This window comes from Carlito syrichta, unplaced genomic scaffold, assembly GCF_000164805.1.
Source record: "Carlito syrichta isolate Samal-C Ts95f unplaced genomic scaffold, Tarsius_syrichta-2.0.1 Scaffold309486, whole genome shotgun sequence".
Classification (NCBI taxonomy): domain Eukaryota; kingdom Metazoa; phylum Chordata; class Mammalia; order Primates; family Tarsiidae; genus Carlito; species Carlito syrichta.
The window spans coordinates 372,429-384,601 of NW_007253582.1; the positions used below are offsets into that span (position 1 = coordinate 372,429).

At 36.8% G+C, this 12,173-nt stretch overlaps 2 protein-coding genes across 2 annotated transcripts in view; one reads left to right on the plus strand and one right to left on the minus strand.

Moving 5' to 3' along the window:
- CUNH4orf3 (chromosome unknown C4orf3 homolog) lies at positions 1 to 1,736 on the plus strand. Its single transcript, XM_021717247.1, has 2 exons — positions 1 to 72; positions 1,431 to 1,736. Exons 1-2 carry the CDS (start codon positions 1 to 3, stop codon positions 1,734 to 1,736), a joined length of 378 nt encoding a protein of 125 aa, XP_021572922.1.
- Positions 1,737 to 5,959: 4,223 nt separating this feature from the next.
- Positions 5,960 to 12,173, minus strand: part of USP53 (ubiquitin specific peptidase 53) — a 41,109-nt gene continuing 34,895 nt past the window's right edge. Inside the window, exons 14-15 of the mRNA XM_021717250.1 lie at positions 10,132 to 10,228; positions 5,960 to 9,055 (exon numbers count right to left, since the gene is read on the minus strand). Coding sequence (XP_021572925.1) covers positions 8,074 to 9,055; positions 10,132 to 10,228 — 1,079 coding nt within the window. The 3' untranslated portion in view covers positions 5,960 to 8,073. The remainder of the gene's footprint in view (positions 9,056 to 10,131; positions 10,229 to 12,173) is intronic.

The window sequence follows — 12,173 nt, forward strand, 5'->3', positions numbered from 1 at the left end:
ATGGACCGGGTGAGGGTGGAGAGGCGAGGCAGGAGGCGCGCAGCACTGCCGGGGCTGGCAAGCCGGAAGTGCGTGCTGGCAACCCAGAGATCCGAGTAGATTGCAAAAGAACTGCAACACACAGAGGTGAGAGAAGAAAAGATTTATTTAATTAAGCCGGGCTCGGTGGCTCAGCCTGTAATTCTGCGCCTTTGGGAGGCTGAGGTGAGTGGATTGCCTGAGCCAGCATGTTCGAGACCCGCCTGGGCAACTTGGCGAGACCTCATCTCTACAATAAATCAAAAATTAGCCTGGCGTGGTAGCGCATGCCTGTAATTCCGGCTACTTGGAAGGCTGAGGTTGAAGGATTGCTGGAGCCCAGCAGGTCGAGGCTGCGGTGGCCGGGAGCGGCCACTGCACTCCAGTCTGGGCGACAGAGTGAGACTCCAACTCAAAAACAAACAAACAAACAAAAAAGTAGATTAGAGAGAGAAAGAGAAGGAAGAAAGAAGATTCACCTCCCCAAGGTGGGGAAGGGGGACCAAAGCCAGGAAGCATGGAGACAGCCTTGGCTCAAAGAGCACATGGCCACACCAGACTTTAGCAAGGCAATGGCCCCTGGTTGCTTGTGGTTGAGTCCTTTTAACCATTCCCCTTGATGGGGGAAGATCATTAAGGTGATTGGGTGGCGGTCTGCATCCACATCATCACAAAGGGGCAGACAAGCCCAGGTACTGATGATGTCAGGTGATGGACAGCAGGCAGATGGGTGGGTTAGTCACATGATTGCTGCCATGGTGGGGCTTATCTGTGTCACGTAGTTCACAGAGAGCTGATTAGGTTAACCTGAGGGGGATTTCCAGCAAAAGACTTGTTAGACATTTGCAATTCACAAATTCCTTAACCAAAGGTGGGATGGTCTTTTAGGCTGTCCTGATCTTGTATCTGAAGGAGATTTGCCTAGAGGGGATGGGATAGGCTGCTGTTTGTCCTGCAGTAGAATGTCTGAATGCTTGCTAATCGTTACACTGAGGCAAAAAGACTAAGAATAAGCTAAGTTTCTTCTAGGTTTCTATAGATACCTTTCACTGATTAAAAATTAAACAAGAGCCCAATGCTAGAATCAGCACACGGGGCCTTCATAACACGCTGGTATACGGATGTAAAAGGAACGCAAGGAAAGAAGTGAACTTGGACGCGTCCAGGGCGGAGTCCCTCACCTGACAGGAGAACCTCCCGCGAACCGGAGTAACCGGCTTCCAGCCTGGACGGCCGCAGGGCGGAAGCGGCGGGAGTGGGCGGGCCCGCTTCACTTTCCGGGAGGAGACCGCGTTGCCTGCCAGCTCTCACGGAGGCAGACGACGCTCTAGCCGAGCGCCTGCGCGCTGGGAGGGGGGGCGGGGGCGGTTCACAGTCCACTTCCGGGGACGAGGGCACCGCCGAACGCGTAGGCGATCGGACCGGGTTCAGTTTCCGGTGCGGCGAACGCGGAAGTCCGAAAGCCGAGGCTTTCTTCGGTGGCGGGCTTGCGGCTCGGCGGCAGGAGCGAGATGGAGGTGGGCGCGGCGGCTGGAAGTGGTCCCGACGGACTCCGGGAGCGGCGAGGCGTGAGCGAGGCTGGGAGGCAGCAGCAGAACCTCGACGTGCGGCCTCGGTCCGGAGCAAACGGGCTTCCGAAACATTCCTACTGGTTGGATCTCTGGCTCTTCATCCTTTTCGACGTGGTGTTTTTTTTCTTTGTATACTTTTTGCCATAGTGAGTATCCTGAATGCGGAGTTCGGGATGGTTAAGGTGTTTAGAGGTCATTTACTCCGTTTTTGGGGGGGAGGGAACGGGGGCTGAATTCCAGAGAGTTTTTGTCTGTCCCATATTACACGGCCGGTGAATGGCGGAGCCGGGTGGGTTGGGGAAGGGACTAGCTTGAAAATGTTCTTTCTTGGCACCTCAGTGGGACTCTACAAAGAAAGAGCTGTGGGGGGAAATTGGCGTCATATTTTCTGTGATTTGGAATGAAACCAGCTGATAGTGAGTTCCTGCACCACCCCGAAGAAACTGGAGAAGTTATTTAGCTTTTTGGACCTTTTTTTCATCTACCATTTGGTACCAGTAGTAACTAGTTCATAGGTGTAGTGAAGATTGAGGTAGTAGTAATTTATGTAAAAGCGATCTGCCTGTTGCCTAACTCTAGTTAAATGCTCCACTGAAGCAACTGTTATTATTTAGCTGATTGACTATGAACAGACCACTCAGGTATCTAAAACTTAACATGTCCAGAACTGAACTCAACAGCTTCTTATCCAAGTGTACTTATCTTTTGCTGTTCCCATTTTAGTAAATGTCAGCTTCTTCCACCTAGCTACCTCCCAGAAACTTGGGACACTTCAGCTGCTCCCTTTTTTTTTTTTTTACACACACCCACACATCCTAAAACACCGACTGTTAGGTCTCAAAATGCTGTCGATTTCACTTGCAAAAATCCATGCGCCGCCCCATGGCAAATTGGAAAGGTTAAATGGGGAGGATGGTGAAAGGGGTGAGTGTTTTGTTTTTTTATAAAATTGTCTGACAAGTCATTTGTAAAGGGAGAGCTTCCACTGTCCCCTTCTTTTTTGGTAAAGACACATACCTCAAGCCCAGTGATTAAAAAATGACTTGAATTTTTTAGCTTCAGATTGAAAATGGAAGCCTTACAATGAAGAGTCCAGACCTTTTTTTTTCTTTTATCAATATGTAAGCCTTCTAGAAAGACAAGTGACTACAACAATCAAGATTTTTCAGAAGTTGGTATAAAGTGTTAAAGTGGGAAGATAAAGGAATATTACTGACAAATATTTGTTTTTTACAGGCTGGTTTGCTGGTATCTAAAGAAGTTGGCTTGGGAGTGAATTCTGGAAATGACTAACTTCTTGAATAAAGAAAACAGATATGATTGTGCAGCAGCAGAATTTCTGATCTCTAAGGGACCTTACTTTCATTTTTTACTTTGTTACTTGGAGAATACTATTAAATGAATAGGATTTTACTCATTCATAACTAGGTTCTTAAAACTTCGGTTCATGATTTAAAAGTTTTTTTTCAAACATCTCATGGCTTTACAGGGGCTGAATAGAAAAGTGATTGTACTTAAAGGTTGTGTGTATTCATTAAGAAATATAATGATGTCTTTAACATTTTAAAGGTTGATCAGTGTTTAATATCATGCAGATAATATGGTGAATAATGTGAGGTATTTACAAATTCAAAATAAATTACTCAGAAGCCAGGAAAGGATTTTGAGAGAATGAACAAAACACTCTTAGACTGTATAGCAGCTAGAACACAAAAGATATACAGAAAATGTAGGCCCACGATGTATTCATTGGCTTAAAGTACCAGTTTAATTTTTAGACTAAGTGGGACTGTTAGGAAAAGATTGTGATGGTTGACAGATTGATGCAGTCTTAGAAATAGTAAATAATATCCATGTCCTCTTATCTAGACATCTACCCCTTTCTTCCTTTTAGGATCAAGTCTCCTAAAATTAAAAATTGTGTTTAAAACCTATTTTTTATTACTGTGGCATTAAGTATGCTTGTGACCAAGATAATGTCTGTAACTTAACTTAAATACTTAGCAAAGTCAGTGTGATATTTACTTATTCAACAGATATTTGAGCCTTCACTATTGGCCAGGCATTATTAGACACAGACAAAAATTCTTGCCTTCATGGAGCTTATATTCTCATTTATGGTTATTTAAATCTAAGTATATTCTTTAACAATTTACATTCTAGTGATCAGCTAGTATTTAATCAGAAAGGCCACACTCCCAACGCAGCTACTATAAGCACTTCAGCAGCTATTCCTGTTAGACCTAAAGACTTAAGTATGAAGAATGTTAGAAATGGGCTCTTGTTGAAATTAGTGGCATTCAATGTATGTGAACCGTCTTTTGGTGATATTCCCATCCCTTATAAACAGGGCCATAAGATCTGGTAAACTCTATATCCTTTACCTTTAGGGATGGCTCTTAGAGTTAGTGAAGTCTGAAATTGATTTGGGAGGATTTTAATTGCCCATTGCTGACTAAAAAGTTAACAATTATGCCTTCAGGATACTGTTACAAAACCCAAATAGAACCTTTGTAGAAGGTGTGGTTGAAGCATCTAGAAGAACAAAGAACTGGGATTTCACAGTTTACCAAATAAGATTGTATGAACTATTTTGCACTGCTTGCTAATAACTTTGTCTAATAAATGTTTACTTATATTGCTGAATTTGGATTTATTATAACATTACCTGGTGGTGAGCTTGTGAGGAAATGAACACTTCTCAGAGTTTACTGCTAGGTCACACACAGTCTGCTAATCATAATCTTTTTTGAACCTTAAATTTAGCCTACTACCACAACTATCAGATAGTCTGAAAATTTCTAGTGTAGCGAAGATGGAGAGCTCTATTAGTGTGATGGTCAATTTTATGTGTCAACTCTTGGCCTACGGGATGCCCAATTTCAGGGTGTGCCCATGAGGATGTTTCTGGAAGAGATTAGCATTTAAATCAGTAAAAAAACAGCTGCCCACTCCAAGGTAGGTAGACATCATCCAATCTTTGAGGAATGGATGAAATAAAGTGGCAGAGGAACAGCAAATTCTCTCCTTTCTGCTTGAGCTGGGACATCTATCTAATGTCCTTGGACACTGGCACTCCTGGTTCTCAGGCCTTCAAACTTGGACCAGGGTAGCTGGTTCTCAGGCCACTGTGCTTGAACTGGAACTATACCACTGGCTTTCCTGGCCCTACTGTTTGGTGACAGCAGATCGTGGGACTTCTTAGCCTCCATAATCATGTGAGCCAGTCCCTCATAATACATTTACTTCTGTATATCTACATATATCCTGTTCTGTTTCTCTAGAGAACCCTCGCTAATAGAATTAGGACATAATTGTAATACAAAAATGGTGGCAGTATTAAGGTTGAATCTTTCCTTCAGATAAGAAACTGCACCTACCATTGAACTGTGCCATTTCAAGTACAGTGACTGTTTACATTGCCCACACTTTGAAGACTTAAGTGCATAAATGGAACACCAAGAAAAGTTGCAAATGCACTACAACAAAAACAAAGACATCAGAATAGCAGTATCAGTGTGATTTTAATCTGATAAATTCTTTCATAAATTTCACACAATTTCATATAAGTGAAATGATTGTTTTAGTAGTTCATTTGAAATAAATTGGCTCATTAGCAATTAGAACAGTGTCTTAGGGTCTGTTAACCTGAACATTTTATAGATGTAAAGATCTCCAAATACTTAGTTCCTGTGTCATGGGAGTACTTTTGGAGACAATAGGGTATTTAAGGTCAGTGAGGACATTTAATGTAAATTATGCTCTAGAACAAGGTCATCAAAGCCCAAATCTAGCTCCATGCCTGTTTTTATAAGGAAAGCCTGGAAACTAGGGACAGTTTTTACATTTTAAAATTATTGAAAAAAATTTAAAAGGCTTCAATGATATGTGAAAGCTATATGCAATCCAGACTTCAATGTAGACAGTTTTTGAAAACAGCCTTGCCTATTCATTTACATATTGATGATTCCTTTTCACACTACAAAGGCAGAGTTGAGTAGCTGTTACAGAGACATTAAGGTCCACAAAGCTTGGGTTATTTACTATGTGGCTCTTTGGAAAGTTTGCCAACTCCTTTTCTAGGAGCTGTGCTTTAGACTTTGCTGGAGTTTAACTCTTAGGAGCCTCCTATGACATAACATTTTATGATCAGTGAAATTCCAAGTACCCCTGACTTATAATTCCCATTAAATACATAATCCACATGGGAGGAGGAAGACACACAATTCATGAATGAAAATAAAAGTTCTTAAAAAATTTTTTTTGAACCAGAATAAATTGATTTTACATGAAAATAAAACATTCTGAAGATAAATATTTTAAACATTACAATTGTTGGTTGCATTATTTAAAAGTTGTAATACACTTACAACCAGATGAAAACACCTATAAAAATAAATAGGCACCTTAGAAGTCAAAATTTTACATGTGAATGATTATTTGGTAAATATGTATTCAATTTGTATTTGGAGTATTCAATCAACATAAAAATAAATGGTCAGTTTCTAGTTTGTTCAGTGCTACATGATTCAAGAGGATTCAATGGACAGTACTTTAAAAGAGGCAGAATTGGTCATTTCTATTCGATATATGCAACTCAATAGAGTTGAAAAGACAAATCTATTAAACTGCTGTTAAACACAGAAATCAGTTTAAATGTTTGAAATAAAACATATCTAACTGGACATCTTAACCAAACAGAAATATATATAGATATAGATATATAAAACTACACAGAAAGTTTTTAAAGCTATTAAAATATTTGAAGCCTATTTCTAGTACTTTACAATGTTACAAAGCAGCAATGAAAAACATTGACATGTCAAATGCATTGTACACATTTTACATTATTTACAATCCCTCCATACTAGAAATGCTGTTAAAAGTAAGCTTTCTTAAAAGATAAAATTTAATTTAGTATGGTATTCAAGTATTTCTAACTTACAAGAATATGAAGTGATAATCGCCTATCATAGTAGTTAGAAAAGACTAGTAAAAAGTTCTCTATAGGTGGAAAAGAAAATGTGACCAAGATTTGGTAACTGGGTGAGGTTAGACTTTTACAAACAATTATTTTCTATTTATTTAAAAGTATTCATATTTCATCATTTACATTTTAGATAATGCAATTTATGGAATCAGCCAAGATAATAAACTTACTAATTAGTTTATTGAAATGTCAAATTTATAAAATTTATTCATTTAGTAATGTAAAGAAAACTTTAATTCTATGATTCTCTGAAGTGGACATTATAAAACTATTATCAACTACAATTAGTTTACCAGCTTAGTACAAAATAAAACAACTGATGAAATAAGGCAATTAAAGTAACTTATTTTCTCGTAAGGTCACCATAGTAATGAAAATCCCTTTAATTTTTAAACAAAGTCCTCTCCATGTAAGTAGTTGGGATAAAATAACTATTTGTTTAGAGTAGAAGAAAATGGGAGGGATGCTCAAATTAAGTAAACATTTCATTAAAATTAAACCCTCTATAAGAAAGGCAAAAACTTAATCTGGAAACATAGATTTTCAGATTCTAGAATCAGTTAAATGGGTGACAACCTATAAACAGTTAAGACTATTATATCAAAGAAAATTTAGGCAATTACAGTGACATTCCAGTAAATGGAATAGCCCTAGGTTAATTCCTAACACTGGTTAGTAGCCCAAAGTAAACCAAACCAAAACAAGAATCTTTCACATTTCATAAAAAATTAGAAAAGAAGTAAAAAATAAATATACTAAAGTTTAAGTATTTTAACTTTTTAGCTTACATGGCTGAAGTAATACTTATGAATCATATAGTAGTCAAGGCCTAATTTATGTTAACTAGATAGATATTCTGAAGATAAAATTTCTAGGAGCAAAATTAAGTTCCATCAGACCTTGAAATTTTAATTTTACAATAGTTAATCATTAAGGCATCTTTTTTCAAATGCTACCAAATTTATGGGTCAGTTTTTTTTTTTTTAAGACACTTAAAGGAACTCATATGTAGTAGACTATCACAGAAGTCAAAAACAAATGGGTGACACCCTCTTTTGGTTACCCATTAGAAAGTGCTTCTTCATAAAACAAATACTTACTTGACTAGGCAAATTATGTATCACCTGTTATTTTTCAATTTTCAGCATAGTTTACATACATGAGTACCAGTTAGTTTAATACTTATGGGTTTACTAGGCACACAATAAACAAATTTAATTTTTATTCAACTGTAGCATATGGCAAATTAATTGTTATATACCCCAATTTTCTATTTTTCAAGGCATGCTAAGACTATTCAAAGGGAATTTCTAAAATATCCAGTAAGTTGATCATCATAAAATAAAATTTTACACATGTACTTATATACATTTAGTGATTAATGGCTTTAAAAATGCCATGGGTTTTAATTTTATATATCACCATGTTTGTTCAGTAGGTTTCTATTAACATCTAAATGGCCTCAAGAGAAGTATAAGTTTGCCGATTTCAGCATTATCTATTACAATGTATGCTAGGTTTGTATCTTTGTTCAGAGGGACAGCTTGAGCCAAGACTATTATGTAACACAGGTCCCAACCCTCTTTCACTTACAGATAGTGAATTATCACTACAAAAGCCACTGCTCTCTGGGAAACACAGCTTGGGCCTCTGATGGTATTTCAGTCTATATGTATCAGTCATGCAGCTATCAACTGAAAAGTAGGTAGTTAATGCAATTGTTTCATTTGGAAAGGTAACACTGGAGTCTAGTTCTGGTTGGCAAAATGCATCAACAACTGCACCTGAGTTTGCCTGAAAATCATTAACCGAAGAGCTGGACGGGTAGTCTGGTGTGTTGCCAACATGTTCTTTCTCTTGAAATGTTTCTTTATGTTTTTCATCATTATGTGTACTCACTTCTAAACTGGGTTCTGAAGCTATACTTAAGCTGTGCTTAGGAAGACTAGAAGTAGCTTTAAACATTTCATTAAGTCTGACATCAAGTGTAGATTCATTTTTCTCTGACTGTGGCACACTGGTTATAGCATATTTCTTTGGTGGTAAAGGGGGTGGTAGACTCTGGCAAAATAGTTTTGGCATTTGACAACCATCAGATCTGCAGGTTGACTGAATTATATGTTCCCTGGGTAGAGAGTTCTCAGAGTAACACTGTTCCATATTTTGCTGCTGAATGAGGGGAACAGGCTCTGGCTTTAATCCAACAGTTCTCATGTGTGAAGACCACAATGAAGATGGTAAGACTTCTTCATTACTGTCCATTCTATTCCTAGAAGCAGAGTTATCATTACTGTGAGAAGGCAAACCTGTTCTCTCAGAATTTTCTATATTAAGCCACTCAGGAAATTTGCATTCATTTGGTTTTTCAAGTTTCTGTTCATCTGACTGGTGAATATGCTCTCTTGCAGTATGGTCCTTGAGTTTTTGTGGACTGGATGAAGAAAATAACTTTCCATTGGTTTCACGCATATGTGACCTGAAATATGAAAATAAAAAAGATAAAACACCACATGCAAATATGTGAAATTGGGGAAAAGTAAACATTTGTCATGTAGTGTGATTTTCCCAATATATAGTTTGTACTATTTTTATAACATAATAACAGAAATGGGAAGATATTTACAACCATTAACATTTTCAGCTCTCTCTGAATCCAAAATCTTTATTCCACAATAGTAAATGCTTACCAGAAACACCCATTACCAAACTATTTCTAATAGTTAGAAATGTAGTTTAAAAACTAATTTTAACTTACAAATACTGAAATTATTTATTTGTGATCAAACACATCATAAAACTTGACAAAAATGTTAGTCAAACGATACCGTAGAACACCTCCCTATAATCATTCCAAAGTTTTAAAAAAATAGAAGTAGATGTATTTAAATTCTGACACGTAATGCTATAAGGACAGTATAATAATTTGTTATTTTATTTTGAGATGGGGTCTTGCTACATTGCCCAGGCTGGCCTCAAACTCCTAACCTCAAGTTATAGTCCTGCCTCAGCCTCCCAAGTGGCTCCTAAGTAGGGACTACAGGCATGTACCATTTATTTACTTGTTTATTAATTTAAAATAATTTAGTTAATCAAGATTAGCTTGAGTTACTAATTCTCTTCCAAGGTAAAGATAAATTGCATCACATTGCCAACTATTTTTCTCGTATGAATTACATGAAATTGAATTAGAATGGAATAGTTAAAAAAGAGTTGAGACTCTGCAAGGCCTATAATCAAATCTCAGCTCCACAGCTTTAGGCATATTACTTATTTTATGCCTCATATTTTCTCTTTTATAAAATACCACCTGCCTCATAAGAATGCTGTAAGGGTTAAAACAGATAGTCAGGTGTTGTACCTGCCATTCTGTAGGTCCTCTATCCTTTTGTAGGCCCACTATCCTTAGGTCCACATTCTATTAATGATTTCCAATAAGACAGGCATCATAATACTTTCAGAGTAATAATATGCATTTATGCCCTTCTGATAAAGAGTGCCGATAATAACGTGTTTAGAAAAAAAGGTTTTTTATTTCCAAATATCTTTGATTACCTTTTTATCAAAGGATTTTTTATTTGTAGATGTGATTCTGGGTGTATTTCATGAGATTTATAGCCTGCTTCCAAGTTCTTGAGTTCTTTTTTGGTACCTGGGATGGGAAGTGGGAAGGAGAGGGAAAGAAAACAAAATTATTTAGATGATCTTATAGAATTTATTCCATTTATATTTTTCTATATTTACATAAAGTTGTCTATAAACATAATTCTCTTCAAATTACCAAAAGAAAAAAATTCTTCAAGATTCAACTAAAAATAACAGCTTTTTTTAATGCTTTATGCAAAATTAATGTTTCTTCAGTTTATCATCACTTGAGGGTATCAACAATGCTGAAATAGTGCTGGTGGGTCATGTGGAACTACATATGTGTTCCCTTGTTACATGAAATGTGATCTTTACTGACAAAGTGTCATTATGAAAAATTCCAACATTTGAAGATAGATGTTTGGGTTGAAGTTTGGACTCACTAATTGTAGATTAGTAAGCAAGCCTCTTAACCCTACATAATCTGCTTCCTCATTTATGTAATGGGATGATAATCCATTTTACTAGGAACTTCAATGAAATTAAAATGGGTAGCAAATTCTAATGATGGCATGTAAAATATTATACCACACTTATTAGCTATCACATTGCTTACTCAAGTTATAAAAAGTTGGTATCATTTCATTCAATCTTTACAACCTTCTCAAGAAATTACTGCCATCTCAACTTTACAGATGAGAAAACAGTGACTTGGAAAGGTTAAGTAAGTAATCCAAGGTTATATAGTTAGCAATTGCAGAACTAGGTCTGTATAATTCAAAAGTCCATGTTCCTAAGCCATGATGTCATATTGCCTCCTTATAATTGTTACTTATTTATGTTCTGACATACAACAAACACCAAATCATTTTTAAATTTAACTTTAAATAAATCTTATAAAACATTATACTAATTTATGATGTGACTCTTGTTACTTCTAAGGCTGGTACATGGTAAGATTTCAAATTTTTAGATTCAACGTTAATCATCCTCTCTCTGTCTCTCTCTTCTTTTTTTTTTTTTACCATAGCTAGCTAGGATTGCAGTCAAAAGCCAAATATGGTGCCACATAAAAACAGATCTATTTCTATTTTCCTCTGAACAATTATTCTGGGAAAGTTCATTGGAGAGCCCTTAACAATGTTAATGTTTAGAGTAAAACATTATTTACAGTTAGAGTTCTCTCTATTAACAATTACCTTAGCTAAAACAGCTCTAATAAAAATGGTTATTGCCCTCTAATCTTTGATGATCTAGATGAAATCAATTTCAGGACTATAGATAAAGTAGGCCCAAAGGAACAAACAGAGCCCTGAAAGCTAAAAATTATTTTACAGGGTAAAGATGAAGAAAAGGGAACTAGGACATTTGAATTAATATAGGAGTTTACCTATGACGATCCCAGTTTTTGACACCCCCTATGGAAGAGCAAGTGCCTTATATCTGAGAGCCTGACAGTCTCCAGGGAGCTGTTTCCCTTGCTAAACACAAGGGGCCTGAGGTGCCAGTAGAAAAATCACAAGCACTGAGGTATAGACAAGGCACAGAAGCATCTTTGGAATTCTGTTAATTACTTTGCAAACACCATATCACCCACTTATCTTAGAAATGAAAATGAGAAAACTATAAAGTTATTTTAGTCCTATGTCCCCACAATAGCAATAGCTACAATTTATGGAATGCCCAATGTATGCCAAGTCTTATATTATTTTGGTTCAGAAGTTCTCAAAGTGTGGCCACAAGACCTGAGGAGGTCTCCAATACCCTTTCAGAGGATCTATGAAGTGAAACTATTTTCATAATAATATTAAAATGTTATTTTTCTTTTTGACTGTGTTGACATTTGCACCAATGACGTAAAAATAACAAAGGATAAAATTGCTAGCATAATTCAAGGCAGTGACACCAAGTTGCACTAGTAGTAACTATATATTTCATTGCCATACACTTGTGTTTTTTTTTTTACTCCAGCTTCACTAAAGAATGCATGATAAGGGGGGGGCACACCTCAT

Bases quoted from the DNA above. Each gene is read 5' to 3' on its own strand.
- CUNH4orf3 (XM_021717247.1), top strand. From the start codon at position 1: ATGGACCGGGTGAGGGTGGAGAGGCGAGGCAGGAGGCGCGCAGCACTG. The intron at 73-1,430 runs GTGCTGGCAACC...CCGAACGCGTAG, and splicing joins GGCTGGCAAGCCGGAAGTGC to GCGATCGGACCGGGTTCAGT.